General features: G+C 47.1%; 2 protein-coding genes and 1 long non-coding RNA gene across 3 annotated transcripts in view; all 3 read left to right on the top strand.

Annotated features, from left to right (window-relative positions):
• LOC133163184 (uncharacterized) overlaps positions 1 to 17500 on the top strand; it is a 268250-nt gene that overhangs the window by 172412 nt on the left and 78338 nt on the right. The gene's annotated exons all lie outside the window — the stretch shown is intronic.
• On the top strand, positions 5119 to 7267 carry LOC133161348 (uncharacterized). Its single transcript, XM_061289775.1, has one exon. The coding sequence runs from the start codon at positions 5886 to 5888 to the stop codon at positions 6852 to 6854; it is 969 nt and encodes a 322-aa protein (XP_061145759.1). The 5' UTR covers positions 5119 to 5885; the 3' UTR covers positions 6855 to 7267.
• Positions 12724 to 14744, top strand: LOC133156651 (uncharacterized). The gene has a single exon (XM_061282533.1). The coding sequence runs from the start codon at positions 13363 to 13365 to the stop codon at positions 14329 to 14331; it is 969 nt and encodes a 322-aa protein (XP_061138517.1). The 5' UTR covers positions 12724 to 13362; the 3' UTR covers positions 14332 to 14744.

A 17500-nucleotide genomic window follows, 5' to 3' on the forward strand; every position in this document is an offset into this window, starting at 1 on the left:
CTTCTTCATTCCTGCCTCCGAGCCACTCAGTAGGACTAGATCATCCGCAAAGGCCAGCGCGGCGATTCGGCGGTCGCCCCAGACCAGGTGACTTCCTTCGCGTTCGAGGCTATGGATGAGAGGATCCATAGCGAGATTGAATAGCAGTGGGGACATTGGGTTGCCTTGCTTAACACCAACCTTCATGGAAATGGGCTCGGAATAGGCGCCTCCGCAACCCACTCTGGTCGAGCAGCCCACACACGAGTGACGGATCACCTCGATTACACGTTTGTCTACGCCCAAGCTTCCCAAAGCTTCGGCCACACTACCTTACCCCCTAGGGCTTTCATGAGATCCAAAGCAGAGGACTCGATCAGGCTAGGCTCCCGACCTGCTTTCTTGACTAAGGCAGCAGTGGCCCGATGCTCCATACCCCCCGCCAGCAGCTCTTCCAGAACTCTATTCTCCACCAGATCCGGAAGCGACGGGGGCAGGTCCATTTCTGGGGCGTCGCCCTGGCAGCCAGGGTGTTCTGCCCCGAAACTTGTCTGTTCGGTGTTCGACAGATAGACTTTTATTTTGAAGGCGATGTCTAGCAGGAAGTCGGCCGTCGGCCATTTTTGTCGTAATCACAACAAGCCGTGGGCAGCTAGTGCTAGTCAAGTGTTCATCCATGGTCATCCTTGTTTCTGTTTGTGCCTTCGACATCATCGTCTGTAAGTTTCCATTTATATTTTAAAGCTCTATCATATTTTCGTATTATTTATGAGGAGTCTTTATTGAAAGTACGAATGTTTGTCGTATTTTTTCCGTATCGCTTTTCAGTTTTACTCCATGTTTTGGGAGAACACTGCAATAAAAAGGAGCTTTGGAAGCTATACCCTGACTCAGTGTCTACCTTAGCAGGAGTTAGGCTTACTGCTGAATTGGTGTCAGAAACACACACAAGGAGAGCAGGAAAGTAAAAAGACGATACGCAGCTGGCAACACAATACACAGCAGCAGACTACATGAACATGGACAACGAACAGAATAAAAATACTACAACAAAAGGCTTCAAGTCATCTCAAAGTGGATCGTCGGTCAGTCGTAAAAGCTCTAGCTCAACCAAATCATCAGTCAGCGCTGCTGCTGCAAAGGCAAGAGCCAAAGCAGAGGCTGCTCGTGCACGTGCAGCATTTGCAGAGCGTGAAATCAGTATCAAGGTGAACAAAGCAAGACTAGAAGCCAGCCTCGATGCCTTGCAGTTGGAAAGAGAAGCTGCAGCTGCTAATGCCCAGGCAGAAGCTTTAGAGGCAGCAGCGGAGATTGAGGAAGAGGAGCTTCGTAGCAAAAGGAGCTTCCCTGTCGTGGAGCAAGACACACAAGAACGCGTAAGCGAATATGTTCGTGACCAAACTACACATTTTGACAAGCTCCCTGAACCTGTAGTCTTCCCAGAGACCGCAGAGCGATCTATTGAGCCTCACCCTAACGCGCCAACACCATATGTTCACAAAGAAGAAGAATATATTATGAAAGATTCTTGGCTAGCCCCACCTCAACTTCAACAGAGACCAACATCACTTCAGCGTTCTCAGGCAATACATGAATCTAAATCATCAGTCCAACCGCCCACCCAAGAGAATTTCCAAGTCAAAAGAGAGACAGACACTTACAACACCAATCCCACATCCAAGCTAACTTTCCCAAAGTACTCTGACACATCTCACATGTACCGAACCAGTCCAGAGTCTTCAGTTATGTTGGACATGGCAAAGTACCTGGCACGCAAAGAACTTGTTTGCACGGGCCTATCAAACTTCGATGATTGTCCTGAATCGTACAGAGCATGGAAGTCCTCCTTCTTCAACACGATCAAAGATTTGGATCTGACAGCTAGTGAACAGTTGGATCTGCTTTCAAAATGGCTTGGAAAAGAATCATATGAACACGTGAGACATCTGAGAGCAGTTAACATTGGCAACCCAAATGCAGCTCTACAAACAGCTTGGGAAAGACTTGATGAATGTTTTGGCGCTCCAGAAGTCATTGAAAATGCGCTTTTCGCAAAGCTCGACAACTTTCCTAGAATCTCGAATAAGGACAGCCAAAAATTAAGGGAACTTGGAGACCTTTTAAAAGAGTTATTGTCAGCAAAAGAAGATGGATACCTGTCAGGCTTGGCATTCTTGGACACTGCTCGTGGCATAAAACCAATCGCGGAAAAATTGCCATTCAACCTGCAAGAGAGATGGCTTTCTCAGGGATCAATGTACAAGCAAGATCACAAGGTTAGTTACCCGCCTTTTTCTTACTTCACCTCCTTTATCTGCTACCAAGCTAAAACAAGGAATGATCCCAGCTTTACCCTTTCTGGAAACAACCTAACATTTGAAAGAGCAATGCCGAAACATAAAGCTCCTAGAACAGTGGTTTCAGTGCACAAGACAAAAGTTTCTACTGATGTTACACAAGATGAAACAGCTTCCGAAGAGGACGTGTCGAAGCAATGTCCAATCCATAAAAGGCCTCACCCTTTAAAGAAATGTCGGGGCTTCAGGCTAAAAACTCTTGCAGACAGAAAAGCATACTTAAAGGAACAAGGCATTTGTTTCAAATGTTGCTCATCATCCTCCCACCCAGCTCGTGATTGCAAAGCACGCCTGAAATGTGACGAGTGTGACAGTGAAAATCATATAACGGCTCTTCACCCTGGTCCACCACCATGGGCAGCTAGAGTCTCAAATTCCCCGAAGAACGATGGCGGGGAGTCAGAGTTGGAGGAAACCACGAGAACTCCAGTCGTAAGTTCTCTGTGCACCGAAGTGTGCGGGGATCATCTCAAAGCAAAGTCGTGCTCAAAGATCTGCCTCGTTAAAGTATATCCAGACAATCAACCAGAGAAAGCCGAAAAAATGTATGCCATGCTCGATGACCAGAGCAACAGATCTCTAGCTCGGTCACAGTTTTTTGACATCTTCAAAATCGAGACAGACGCATACCCTTACACCCTCAAAACATGTGCTGGCTTAGCCACAGTCTCTGGCAGGAAAGCAACCGGCTACCATATCGAAGCAGTTAATGGTGGCGTTAACTTGTCGCTGCCAGAACTCACAGAATGTGACGATTTACCAGACAATCGTGACGAAATACCAACTCCAGAGGCTGCTCTCCACCACCCCCATCTAAAAAGTATTGCCAACGAAATCCCAGCCTTGGACGGCAATGCCCAGATCCTTCTTCTGCTGGGTAGGGACATTCTTCGCATTCATAAAGTGAGGCAGCAGATTAATGGTCCTGGAGATACTCCTTTTGCGCAAAGACTTGATCTTGGATGGGTGCTGGTGGGCGACGTGTGTTTGGGAAAAGTCCACAAGCCTATCATTCACAGCTACAAAACGAATGTACTAGAAGATGGAAGACCTTCGCTGTTCAGGCCATGCACGAGCCACATCAATCTCAAGCAAGCGACCAGTCCCAGTTTCGTCAATGGTCTTTCTCACAGTTCACCAGATGACTCGCTTGGCCTTACAGTTTTTGCAAGGACTGACAATGACGACAAGCGAGCCTTCTCCATCGAAGATGAACAGTTCATCAAAATAATGAATGATCAAGTTTTCCAAGATGAGTGTAACAGCTGGGTGGCACCTCTCCCTTTCAAGACACCCAGACCTCCCTTATCAAACAACCGAGAGCAAGCTATGACCCGCCTTTCATCTCTGAAACGCACTCTGGAACGGAAGCCAAAGATGAAAGAACAGTTTGTCACCTTTATGCAAAAAATCTTTGACAACAACCATGCTGAACCAGCCCCTCCGCTACAAAAGGGAAGAGAATGTTGGTACTTACCAATGTTCGGAGTCTACCATCCCAGAAAACCCGGACAAATCAGAGTTGTGTTTGATTCTAGTGCACAATCCAATGGCCTATCACTCAACAATGTCCTGCTCACCGGGCCAGACCTGAATAACAGTCTCATTGGAGTTCTCATTCGCTTCAGGAGGGAGAAAATAGCTGTTACGGCAGACATCGAACAGATGTTCCATTGTTTTGTCGTAAGAGAGGACCACCGAGATTACTTGCGCTTCCCCTGGTTCCGAGAGAACGACCCCAGCAAAGACATTGTCGAATACCGGATGAGGGTACATGTATTTGGCAATAGCCCTTCCCCAGCCGTGGCCACCTACTGTCTCAGAAGAGCAGCCCAGCAGGGAGAACAGCAATACGGGTCAGACACCAGACACTTTGTGGAGCGAGATTTTTATGTCGACGATGGCCTGGTCTCAACACCCACCGAAGAGGAAGCAATTGCTCTGCTGCAAAAGACTCAAGTTTCTCTGTCGGAGTCAAACTTGAGACTCCACAAGATCACGTCTAACAGTGTTAGAGTCCTGACAGCATTTCCAGCAGGGGACCATGCTAAAGACATTAAAGATCTCTATCTCGGAACAGAAACGGCGCCCACCCAAAGAAGTCTTGGTTTGAGCTGGGAAATCAAAATAGACACTTTCACCTTCCAAGTGTCAGTCAATGACAAGCCATTCACACGTCGTGGGATTCTTTCTACAATAAACAGTCTTTTCGACCCGCTTGGCTTTGTTGCTCCTGTGACCATTCAAGGAAAGTCACTATTGAGAGAGCTTACTCTTGAAGGAACTGAATGGGACGTTCTTCTTCCCCAAGAAAAACTTAAAGTGTGGGAAACATGGAGAGATTCTCTTCAGGAATTGCAACATCTTCACATTCCTCGTGCTTATACCACCACTTCTCCTTCCAAGGCAAAGCAAAAGGAGATCTGCATCTTCTCTGATGCCTCTACAAAGGCTATTGGTGCTGTCGCATACCTCAGAACAACTAACGAGGATGGCCAGATCCACGTGGGCTTCATCTTAGGAAAAGCCAAACTTTCTCCTCCCAGCGAACCCACCATTCCCAGACTGGAACTTTGTGCGGCAGTGCTAGCTGTAGAAATGGCTGAACTCATCGTTCAAGAGATTGATCTTCCACTTGACGCAGTCACCTTTTATTGTGACAGTAAAGTGGTGCTGGGATATATACATAATCAGTCAAAACGTTTCTATGTGTATGTCCACAACAGAGTTCAAAGGATCCGGCAATCCACAGACCCAAAGCAATGGCGGTAAGTGCCTACGGAACACAACCCAGCTGACCATGCCTCCAGATCGGTTCAAGCTTCCATCCTCACACAAACCAACTGGTTCACAGGTCCAGCCTTTCTATACAAACCACAAGCAGCCACTGAGCATCAACAGTCATTTGAAATCATCGATCCAGACTCAGATGTGGAGATCCGACCACAAGTAACAAGTTGCGTGACGGGCCAAAGAGACAAGCGCTTGGATCCAAAGAGATTTGAAAGATTCTCATCTTGGAAGTCCTTGCAAAGAGCAGTGGCAACTCTTCTCCATGTAACTCGTTCTTTTAAGTCAACAAACCAGGATGTCACTGTATGTTCTGGATGGCACCTGTGTTCAAAGCCTCACAGTGTCGATGAGTTGTCAAAATCATCTGAAGTCATCCTCCGTGCTGTACAAAGAGCCTGCTTTTCTGAAGAATATGACTCCCTCTCCAAGGGGCAAGACGTTAACAAGAAAAGTTCATTGTCAAAACTAAATCCTGTTATAGCCCCAGATGGCTTGTTGAGGATTGGAGGGAGACTGAAGCTGGCAGATCTCAGCGATCCTGAAAAACATCCAATCATTCTGCCAGGTAAACATCATGTGTCCACATTGCTCATAAGGCATCATCACGAACGGGTTGAACACCAAGGCCGAAGTTTCACAGAGGGCGCTGTACGAGCCGCTGGCATTTGGTTGATTGGTGGTAAGAGACGCATAAGCAGTATTTTACATGGATGTGTCACCTGTCTTAAACTTCGTGGAAGAAGAGAGAGGCAGAAAATGTCGGACCTTCCCCAAGAACGGTTGAGCACTTCACCTCCCTTTACATACACTGGTGTGGATGTCTTCGGTCCCTGGTTTGTGACAGCAAGGCGCAGAAGAGGAGGCTTAGCTCAAAGTAAACGATGGGCTGTTCTGTTCACATGCTTGAGTACCCGCGCCGTCCATATAGAGGTGATTGAGTCCATGGATACTTCCTCCTTCATCAACTCCCTGAGAAGGTTCTTTGCAATCCGTGGCCCTTCTCAACAGCTACACTCAGACCGTGGAACCAACTTCATTGGTGCTTGTAAAGAGCTGGAGTTTGAGAAAGTTCTGAAGGAATCAGAGGTCCAAACATACACCAACAGTAAAGGTTGTTCATGGCATTTCAATCCACCTCATTCCTCACACATGGGTGGTGCGTGGGAACGCATGATCGGAGTCGCAAGGAGGATTTTGGATTCAATGCTGATGCGTACTCACTCCTCAAGTTTGACCCATGAAGTCCTGTGCACTTTTATGGCAGAGGCGACAGCCATTATCAACTCTAGACCGCTTGTTTCTATTTCATCTGATCCAGATGCTCCTCAGATACTCACACCGGCAATGCTCCTTACTAACAAACAAAGTATTCTACCTCCAGCTGGGAAGTTCACCGACAAAGACTTGTTCAAGCAGCAGTGGCGCCAGGTACAAAGGTTGGCTGATCAATTCTGGAGTCGCTGGAGGCGCGAATACCTGCACACTCTGCAAGTTCGACACAAATGGCAGGAATCCAGACCTAACATTGAAGATGGGGATGTCGTTATGTTGAAGGACAGTAAAACGTGTCGTAACGACTGGCCCATGGCCCTTGTGACTAAGACCTTTCCTGGACGTGATGGAAGAGTTCGCAAGGTCGAGATGAGAGTTGTTAAAGATGGATCCATGAAGAAGTTCTTTAGACCAGTTACAGAGATTGTTCTGCTTCTGAAAAGGCAGGACTGAAACATTTAACTGTAGGATGTTTTAGTTCAATGTGTGGCATCTTGTCAGATACCAGGCGGGGAGTGTTCTGCCCCGAAACTTGTCTGTTCGGTGTTCGACAGATAGACTTTTATTTTGAAGGCGATGTCTAGCAGGAAGTCGGCCGTCGGCCATTTTTGTCGTAATCACAACAAGCCGTGGGCAGCTAGTGCTAGTCAAGTGTTCATCCATGGTCATCCTTGTTTCTGTTTGTGCCTTCGACATCATCGTCTGTAAGTTTCCATTTATATTTTAAAGCTCTATCATATTTTCGTATTATTTATGAGGAGTCTTTATTGAAAGTACGAATGTTTGTCGTATTTTTTCCGTATCGCTTTTCAGTTTTACTCCATGTTTTGGGAGAACACTGCAATAAAAAGGAGCTTTGGAAGCTATACCCTGACTCAGTGTCTACCTTAGCAGGAGTTAGGCTTACTGCTGAATTGGTGTTAGAAACACACACAAGGAGAGCAGGAAAGTAAAAAGACGATACGTAGCTGGCAACACAATACACAGCAGCAGACTACATGAACATGGACAACGAACAGAATAAAAATACTACAACAAAAGGCTTCAAGTCATCTCAAAGTGGCTCGTCGGTCAGTCGTAAAAGCTCTAGCTCAACCAAATCATCAGTCAGCGCTGCTGCTGCAAAGGCAAGAGCCAAAGCAGAGGCTGCTCGTGCACGTGCAGCATTTGCAGAGCGTGAAATCAGTATCAAGGTGAACAAAGCAAGACTAGAAGCCAGCCTCGATGCCTTGCAGTTGGAAAGAGAAGCTGCAGCTGCTAATGCCCAGGCAGAAGCTTTAGAGGCAGCAGCGGAGATTGAGGAAGAGGAGCTCCGTAGCAAAAGGAGCTTCCCTGTCGTGGAGCAAGACACACAAGAACGCGTAAGCGAATATGTTCGTGACCAAACTACACATTTTGACAAGCTCCCTGAACCTGTAGTCTTCCCAGAGACCGCAGAGCGATCTATTGAGCCTCACCCTAACGCGCCAACACCATATGTTCACAAAGAAGAAGAATATATTATGAAAGATTCTTGGCTAGCCCCACCTCAACTTCAACAGAGACCAACATCACTTCAGCGTTCTCAGGCAATACATGAATCTAAATCATCAGTCCAACCGCCCACCCAAGAGAATTTCCAAGTCAAAAGAGAGACAGACACTTACAACACCAATCCCACATCCAAGCTAACTTTCCCAAAGTACTCTGACACATCTCACATGTACCGAACCAGTCCAGAGTCTTCAGTTATGTTGGACATGGCAAAGTACCTGGCACGCAAAGAACTTGTTTGCACGGGCCTATCAAACTTCGATGATTGTCCTGAATCGTACAGAGCATGGAAGTCCTCCTTCTTCAACACGATCAAAGATTTGGATCTGACAGCTAGTGAACAGTTGGATCTGCTTTCAAAATGGCTTGGAAAAGAATCATATGAACACGTGAGACATCTGAGAGCAGTTAACATTGGCAACCCAAATGCAGCTCTACAAACAGCTTGGGAAAGACTTGATGAATGTTTTGGCGCTCCAGAAGTCATTGAAAATGCGCTTTTCGCAAAGCTCGACAACTTTCCTAGAATCTCGAATAAGGACAGCCAAAAATTAAGGGAACTTGGAGACCTTTTAAAAGAGTTATTGTCAGCAAAAGAAGATGGATACCTGTCAGGCTTGGCATTCTTGGACACTGCTCGTGGCATAAAACCAATCGCGGAAAAATTGCCATTCAACCTGCAAGAGAGATGGCTTTCTCAGGGATCAATGTACAAGCAAGATCACAAGGTTAGTTACCCGCCTTTTTCTTACTTCACCTCCTTTATCTGCTACCAAGCTAAAACAAGGAATGATCCCAGCTTTACCCTTTCTGGAAACAACCTAAAATTTGAAAGAGCAATGCCGAAACATAAAGCTCCTAGAACAGTGGTTTCAGTGCACAAGACAAAAGTTTCTACTGATGTTACACAAGATGAAACAGCTTCCGAAGAGGACGTGTCGAAGCAATGTCCAATCCATAAAAGGCCTCACCCTTTAAAGAAATGTCGGGGCTTCAGGCTAAAAACTCTTGCAGACAGAAAAGCATACTTAAAGGAACAAGGCATTTGTTTCAAATGTTGCTCATCATCCTCCCACCCAGCTCGTGATTGCAAAGCACGCCTGAAATGTGACGAGTGTGACAGTGAAAATCATATAACGGCTCTTCACCCTGGTCCACCACCATGGGCAGCTAGAGTCTCAAATTCCCCGAAGAACGATGGCGGGGAGTCAGAGTTGGAGGAAACCACGAGAACTCCAGTCGTAAGTTCTCTGTGCACCGAAGTGTGCGGGGATCATCTCAAAGCAAAGTCGTGCTCAAAGATCTGCCTCGTTAAAGTATATCCAGACAATCAACCAGAGAAAGCCGAAAAAATGTATGCCATGCTCGATGACCAGAGCAACAGATCTCTAGCTCGGTCACAGTTTTTTGACATCTTCAAAATCGAGACAGACGCATACCCTTACACCCTCAAAACATGTGCTGGCTTAGCCACAGTCTCTGGCAGGAAAGCAACCGGCTACCATATCGAAGCAGTTAATGGTGGCGTTAACTTGTCGCTGCCAGAACTCACAGAATGTGACGATTTACCAGACAATCGTGACGAAATACCAACTCCAGAGGCTGCTCTCCACCACCCCCATCTAAAAAGTATTGCCAACGAAATCCCAGCCTTGGACGGCAATGCCCAGATCCTTCTTCTGCTGGGTAGGGACATTCTTCGCATTCATAAAGTGAGGCAGCAGATTAATGGTCCTGGAGATACTCCTTTTGCGCAAAGACTTGATCTTGGATGGGTGCTGGTGGGCGACGTGTGTTTGGGAAAAGTCCACAAGCCTATCATTCACAGCTACAAAACGAATGTACTAGAAGATGGAAGACCTTCGCTGTTCAGGCCATGCACGAGCCACATCAATCTCAAGCAAGCGACCAGTCCCAGTTTCGTCAATGGTCTTTCTCACAGTTCACCAGATGACTCGCTTGGCCTTACAGTTTTTGCAAGGACTGACAATGACGACAAGCGAGCCTTCTCCATCGAAGATGAACAGTTCATCAAAATAATGAATGATCAAGTTTTCCAAGATGAGTGTAACAGCTGGGTGGCACCTCTCCCTTTCAAGACACCCAGACCTCCCTTATCAAACAACCGAGAGCAAGCTATGACCCGCCTTTCATCTCTGAAACGCACTCTGGAACGGAAGCCAAAGATGAAAGAACAGTTTGTCACCTTTATGCAAAAAATCTTTGACAACAACCATGCTGAACCAGCCCCTCCGCTACAAAAGGGAAGAGAATGTTGGTACTTACCAATGTTCGGAGTCTACCATCCCAGAAAACCCGGACAAATCAGAGTTGTGTTTGATTCTAGTGCACAATCCAATGGCCTATCACTCAACAATGTCCTGCTCACCGGGCCAGACCTGAATAACAGTCTCATTGGAGTTCTCATTCGCTTCAGGAGGGAGAAAATAGCTGTTACGGCAGACATTGAACAGATGTTCCATTGTTTTGTCGTAAGAGAGGACCACCGAGATTACTTGCGCTTCCCCTGGTTCCGAGAGAACGACCCCAGCAAAGACATTGTCGAATACCGGATGAGGGTACATGTATTTGGCAATAGCCCTTCCCCAGCCGTGGCCACCTACTGTCTCAGAAGAGCAGCCCAGCAGGGAGAACAGCAATACGGGTCAGACACCAGACACTTTGTGGAGCGAGATTTTTATGTCGACGATGGCCTGGTCTCAACACCCACCGAAGAGGAAGCAATTGCTCTGCTGCAAAAGACTCAAGCTTCTCTGTCGGAGTCAAACTTGAGACTCCACAAGATCACGTCTAACAGTGTTAGAGTCCTGACAGCATTTCCAGCAGGGGACCATGCTAAAGACATTAAAGATCTCTATCTCGGAACAGAAACGGCGCCCACCCAAAGAAGTCTTGGTTTGAGCTGGGAAATCAAAATAGACACTTTCACCTTCCAAGTGTCAGTCAATGACAAGCCATTCACACGTTGTGGGATTCTTTCTACAATAAACAGTCTTTTCGACCCGCTTGGCTTTGTTGCTCCTGTGACCATTCAAGGAAAGTCACTATTGAGAGAGCTTACTCTTGAAGGAACTGAATGGGACGTTCTTCTTCCCCAAGAAAAACTTAAAGTGTGGGAAACATGGAGAGATTCTCTTCAGGAATTGCAACATCTTCACATTCCTCGTGCTTATACCACCACTTCTCCTTCCAAGGCAAAGCAAAAGGAGATCTGCATCTTCTCTGATGCCTCTACAAAGGCTATTGGTGCTGTCGCATACCTCAGAACAACTAACGAGGATGGCCAGATCCACGTGGGCTTCATCTTAGGAAAAGCCAAACTTTCTCCTCCCAGCGAACCCACCATTCCCAGACTGGAACTTTGTGCGGCAGTGCTAGCTGTAGAAATGGCTGAACTCATCGTTCAAGAGATTGATCTTCCACTTGACGCAGTCACCTTTTATTGTGACAGTAAAGTGGTGCTGGGATATATACATAATCAGTCAAAACGTTTCTATGTGTATGTCCACAACAGAGTTCAAAGGATCCGGCAATCCACAGACCCAAAGCAATGGCGGTACGTGCCTACGGAACACAACCCAGCTGACCATGCCTCCAGATCGGTTCAAGCTTCCATCCTCACACAAACCAACTGGTTCACAGGTCCAGCCTTTCTATACAAACCACAAGCAGCCACTGAGCATCAACACATTTAATAATTTCTTCACATTTGCATCTGATCTTCATTCTTATCCAACAAGACAGAGGGACAATCTCCACCCACCTTCCTGTCGAACATCACGCCATCAATATAATATCTCCTTTAGAGGGCCCTCATTCTGGAATGAGCTACCAATCCACATCCGATCCATATCTTCACAGGCTGCTTTTAGAAAGCAGCTGAAAGACCACCTTCTCTACTCATGATCCTACCAGTACCATAATTACTCCACCGCACTAAGCTGATTCATACTAAGAACATCAACTTAAACCACAATTTATACTCTGATTCTTCCTTGTTTTTATTATTTTCTGTTTGCAGTTTCTTCTGTCCCCTCTAAGCTACTCCTACCTGGTGTCTCTTTGATTGTTTCAACATCGCTATGTGACTATTTTGTTCTCTTGTTTCTCATTTTGTATAGTGTATTTGTTTATGTATATATGCATACACATTCGTACTATGTATGCATGTATAAATATGACAAATTAATATATAGCTTGTTATGCTTTTGTTTGGTTACTTGTGTGTGTGTATGCATGTATATGTAGGTGTATGTGTGTATGTATATGTGTATATATATGTAGGTGTGTGTGTGTGTGTATGTATATATATATGTATGTGTGTGTATGTGTGTGTGTGTGTGTATATGTGTATATGTGTATGTATGTATATATATGGGTATGTGTGTATGTGTATGTATATGTGTATGTGTATGTGTGTATATGTATATATATATGTATGTGTATGTATGTATATGTGTGTATATGTGTATGTATGTATGTATGTGTATGTATATGTATGTATATATATATATATATATGTATGTATGTATGTATATGTGTATATATGTATATATATATGTATATGTGTATTTTTCTTTTTTTTTTTTAAAAACACTGACATTTGACGACACAGCACTTTGCTTGCTTTGTTTGTTTTTGCACTTTGTTTGTACTGGAGTGGAGCTCTTTACAAGCCCTAGGCTTCGTCTCCCTCCTTGCACTGTTATTGCTATAATAATATGTGCTAAACAATAAACTCAAACTCAAACTCAAACAGTCATTTGAAATCATCGATCCAGACTCAGATGTGGAGATCCGACCACAAGTAACAAGTTGCGTGACGGGCCAAAGAGACAAGCGCTTGGATCCAAAGAGATTTGAAAGATTCTCATCTTGGAAGTCCTTGCAAAGAGCAGTGGCAACTCTTCTCCATGTAACTCGTTCTTTTAAGTCAACAAACCAGGATGTCACTGTATGTTCTGGATGGCACCTGTGTTCAAAGCCTCACAGTGTCGATGAGTTGTCAAAATCATCTGAAGTCATCCTCCGTGCTGTACAAAGAGCCTGCTTTTCTGAAGAATACGACTCCCTCTCCAAGGGGCAAGACGTTAACAAGAAAAGTTCATTGTCAAAACTAAATCCTGTTATAGCCCCAGATGGCTTGTTGAGGATTGGAGGGAGACTGAAGCTGGCAGATCTCAGCGATCCTGAAAAACATCCAATCATTCTGCCAGGTAAACATCATGTGTCCACATTGCTCATAAGGCATCATCACGAACGGGTTGAACACCAAGGCCGAAGTTTCACAGAGGGCGCTGTACGAGCCGCTGGCATTTGGTTGATTGGTGGTAAGAGACGCATAAGCAGTATTTTACATGGATGTGTCACCTGTCTTAAACTTCGTGGAAGAAGAGAGAGGCAGAAAATGTCGGACCTTCCCCAAGAACGGTTGAGCACTTCACCTCCCTTTACATACACTGGTGTGGATGTCTTCGGTCCCTGGTTTGTGACAGCAAGGCGCACAAGAGGAGGCTTAGCTCAAAGTAAACGATGGGCTGTTCTGTTCACATGCTTGAGTACCCGCGCCGTCCATATAGAGGTGATTGAGTCCATGGATACTTCCTCCTTCATCAACTCCCTGAGAAGGTTCTTTGCAATCCGTGGCCCTTCTCAACAGCTACACTCAGACCATGGAACCAACTTCATTGGTGCTTGTAAAGAGCTGGAGTTTGAGAAAGTTCTGAAGGAATCAGAGGTCCAAACATACACCAACAGTAAAGGTTGTTCATGGCATTTCAATCCACCTCATTCCTCACACATGGGTGGTGCGTGGGAACGCATGATCGGAGTCGCAAGGAGGATTTTGGATTCAATGCTGATGCGTACTCACTCCTCAAGTTTGACCCATGAAGTCCTGTGCACTTTTATGGCAGAGGCGACAGCCATTATCAACTCTAGACCGCTTGTTTCTATTTCATCTGACCCAGATGCTCCTCAGATACTCACACCGGCAATGCTCCTTACTAACAAACAAAGTATTCTACCTCCAGCTGGGAAGTTCACCGACAAAGACTTGTTCAAGCAGCAGTGGCGCCAGGTACAAAGGTTGGCTGATCAATTCTGGAGTCGCTGGAGGCGCGAATACCTGCACACTCTGCAAGTTCGACACAAATGGCAGGAATCCAGACCTAACATTGAAGATGGGGGTGTCGTTATGTTGAAGGACAGTAAAACGTGTCGTAACGACTGGCCCATGGCCCTTGTGACTAAGACCTTTCCTGGACGTGATGGAAGAGTTCGCAAGGTCGAGATGAGAGTTGTTAAAGATGGATCCATGAAGAAGTTCTTTAGACCAGTTACAGAGATTGTTCTGCTTCTGAAAAGGCAGGACTGAAACATTTAACTGTAGGATGTTTTAGTTCAATGTGTGGCATCTTGTCAGATACCAGGCGGGGAGTGTTCTGCCCCGAAACTTGTCTGTTCGGTGTTCGACAGATAGACTTTTATTTTGAAGGCGATGTCTAGCAGGAAGTCGGCCGTCGGCCATTTTTGTCGTAATCACAACAAGCCGTGGGCAGCTAGTGCTAGTCAAGTGTTCATCCATGGTCATCCTTGTTTCTGTTTGTGCCTTCGACATCATCGTCTGTAAGTTTCCATTTATATTTTAAAGCTCTATCATATTTTCGTATTATTTATGAGGAGTCTTTATTGAAAGTACGAATGTTTGTCGTATTTTTTCCGTATCGCTTTTCAGTTTTACTCCATGTTTTGGGAGAACACTGCAATAAAAAGGAGCTTTGGAAGCTATACCCTGACTCAGTGTCTACCTTAGCAGGAGTTAGGCTTACTGCTGAATTGGTGTTAGAAACACACACAAGGAGAGCAGGAAACAGGGCTCGCCAACGTACAGCAGACGCACCGCCTGCCGCACGACCGCACAGGGACCCCCACTTCCACCTCACCTGCTCTCCGGACTTGCCCGTTCCCAACATCCCGGCCACCATCACATTCTTGTGCTTATGATTCCTGTACTTTTCCATAAGCTTCACCATCCGAGCCTCCTCCTTCACGCTCCACTTCCTCTCCCTCCTTGGACCCTTACGTGCCCGGCTCCGCTCTTTACGAGCCGCGAACCACTCCGCTGCATGGGCCTGCCGCTTATGCTGAGACACCCCAACAGCCGTCCGAAAACGGCGCCCACAGTGATCGCAAGCGACCCCTTGTTCGTCACCCACGCTGCGCACGCCTCGGCATTTCGAGTCATGACACCGAATAGCATGACTGTTCTCACCGCGTCTTTTGCACTCACGACAGCCGTACACGATCGAGACACCCGCATGCCGCGAAGCGCAATGCAACCCAAACCTACGCATACCAACCACACGCGCCCCACACATTGGGCAGTCCATGGACTCTCGAGGCAGATGCACCAAGACTTGGTTCGGAGGCCTCGGATCCCTCCTACGCTGCTTCCTAGACGGGCCCTCTCCCGTCTCATTATCCACGCCACCACGGAGAGCAGGTTGCAGCGCTAACACGACCCCCGCCACCCCAACTCTCATACCAGAGGCAACGGAGGCCATTGATTCAGACACCACTGAGGAGTTCTCAAGAGCTTCGCCAGCCTTCGGCCTGACTGACTGTGGCTCTGATCCTGTGCCTCTGTCTGTACGGACTTCCTAACCAAGGAGTTTTTGCAACCATGGCCCGTAGAAGTGACTACCAGCCGTTTGGGGACCCCGAGCAATGCCTCCGGTGGTTGGTCCCCATGGCCCCCGGAGAGGTTGATTCGCTGGCCGCGCACGTGCCCAACCTCAAGCACGTCACGGGGAGGTCGCTCGAGCAGCAACAGCCCCTCTCCGAGCTGCGCCTCAGCCGATTTTGGTAACCCAGAACGGCTATCCTGGGTAGTCCGTAAGATATCAGACATGCCTACGGCCTCACTACCCCGAGAACACACAAGAGAACAAAGTCTGCCGATTCTGTTGCGCTATACATCGAGATCAACTTCGGGCAGCCGTCCGCTAGGCCGCGCAGCCTAGCAACCAACTTGATAGTCACCGCAACCCAACCCACTAAGGAGAGGCCTGCCACATAGTGTCAGTGTAAAGCCGGCCAACGGACGACTCGCAACCCAACTGCCCGGAGCTACAAAAGCCCAGAGAGCTATGGAGCTCATCGACGGGGAGGAAAGCGGCCTGCAACAGACTAGCCACCACCCCCCGTACATCACATATTTGCCCCAAGAGGATTTGAGAAACACATTTAGCAAAGGTCCAAGCGAGCACACAGGCATCCACGTGACACCCACCCACTCGGCCTGGCCTCCATTCCATACCACTCTGCGCCGCCCACACCAGTGCGCAGATTCGGGTCATCTTGGTCTCGCTACCATACGGTCACACCCTGCGTACCAACAGAGCGCTGAGCGAACGCTAAGCCAGCCTAGAGAGGTGTTAGAGTGCGACTCACAGGGAGAGGAACCGTCCGCCCAACGTCAACCTAGGTCGAGGCCGGCAGGGGCCCTCTCCAAGGCGAGCCTATATTGCCAGTCGGTCAGTTTGGGAAAGTTGAGGGGGTACCCGGTGGCCGTCGGGAACAGTCAGGGACCGGTCGGGAGGGAGGGGGTAAGTCTGGCCGCTGGGAACAACCGCCCAAAGATCGTCACACACGCAGGGAGGCAATGGGTCCCATTTTTAAAGTCTTTGGTATGGTCTTAACTAGGCTGGATGTCATTTTTTTTGTTGGCGTTGATTTCTCCGACTGTCCCTAAACGCACCACCGCGCTCCGTGCGCACACGGCGGCTCTGTATGGGAGAGACGTTGAAGAGGAATAAAAACACCCTTGGAAACCAAAACTTGCCCCTCGTCGTGACTCGGAGCCGCAACAAATGTTTCGGATTTGTGTAGGGTACATTGTGACAGACGGCAAACTAGCAGGTGATCGAGCGAGCGTCTGATACAAGAGCATTGCGGTCGTATGGAGCGTGTTTGAAATGAACAGCAGAGACGAAAGGAACAAGGCAAAGTGTTGTGAAATAAAATATTACCTGTAATACGCATTTTGTTATTTGCTGATTGAAACTGCTAATTAAACTGTGAATTGAAACTAATAGGTGGAGAACTGAACTCTCGCTCTTTATATAGCTGACGTGTCTTGCGCAACCGTTCTGCGCATCTGTAATGGCGGCCTCCGTATGACGTCCGGTCCGCGATGGAGATTAAAAAACAAACAATATTTGACAATAACACACCATCGAGGATTGCACGCACCATCGCATCAAACGATGTGTCGTCAATTATGAATTTTACTAAGTGTGTTGGGCAGGATGGCTGAATGCGATGCGCGATTGACAACAAACAAGAAGAAAGGTGAGTTTTATTTCGGGGGAGATTTGTCATGTCTCGTCCCCAGTTTTGCTATGTATCTAGGTTGCCATAGTTTCTGTTCGTGTCACCCCGTTCTTCCTGTGTCACCTCAATCGATGTAACGTGTTTTGTATTTAAGTCCTGTCTGCCCCTCGCTCACCGTTGGATCATTGCATGTGTTACTGTCATTCTGT

Source organism: Syngnathus typhle, linkage group LG1 (assembly GCF_033458585.1).
Source record: "Syngnathus typhle isolate RoL2023-S1 ecotype Sweden linkage group LG1, RoL_Styp_1.0, whole genome shotgun sequence".
In the NCBI taxonomy this organism is placed as follows: domain Eukaryota; kingdom Metazoa; phylum Chordata; class Actinopteri; order Syngnathiformes; family Syngnathidae; genus Syngnathus; species Syngnathus typhle.

Excerpts from the sequence above, each read along its gene's own strand:
- LOC133156651 (XM_061282533.1), top strand. The coding sequence starts at position 13,363 with ATGTCGGACCTTCCCCAAGAACGGTTGAGCACTTCACCTCCCTTTACA.
- LOC133161348 (XM_061289775.1), top strand. The coding sequence starts at position 5,886 with ATGTCGGACCTTCCCCAAGAACGGTTGAGCACTTCACCTCCCTTTACA.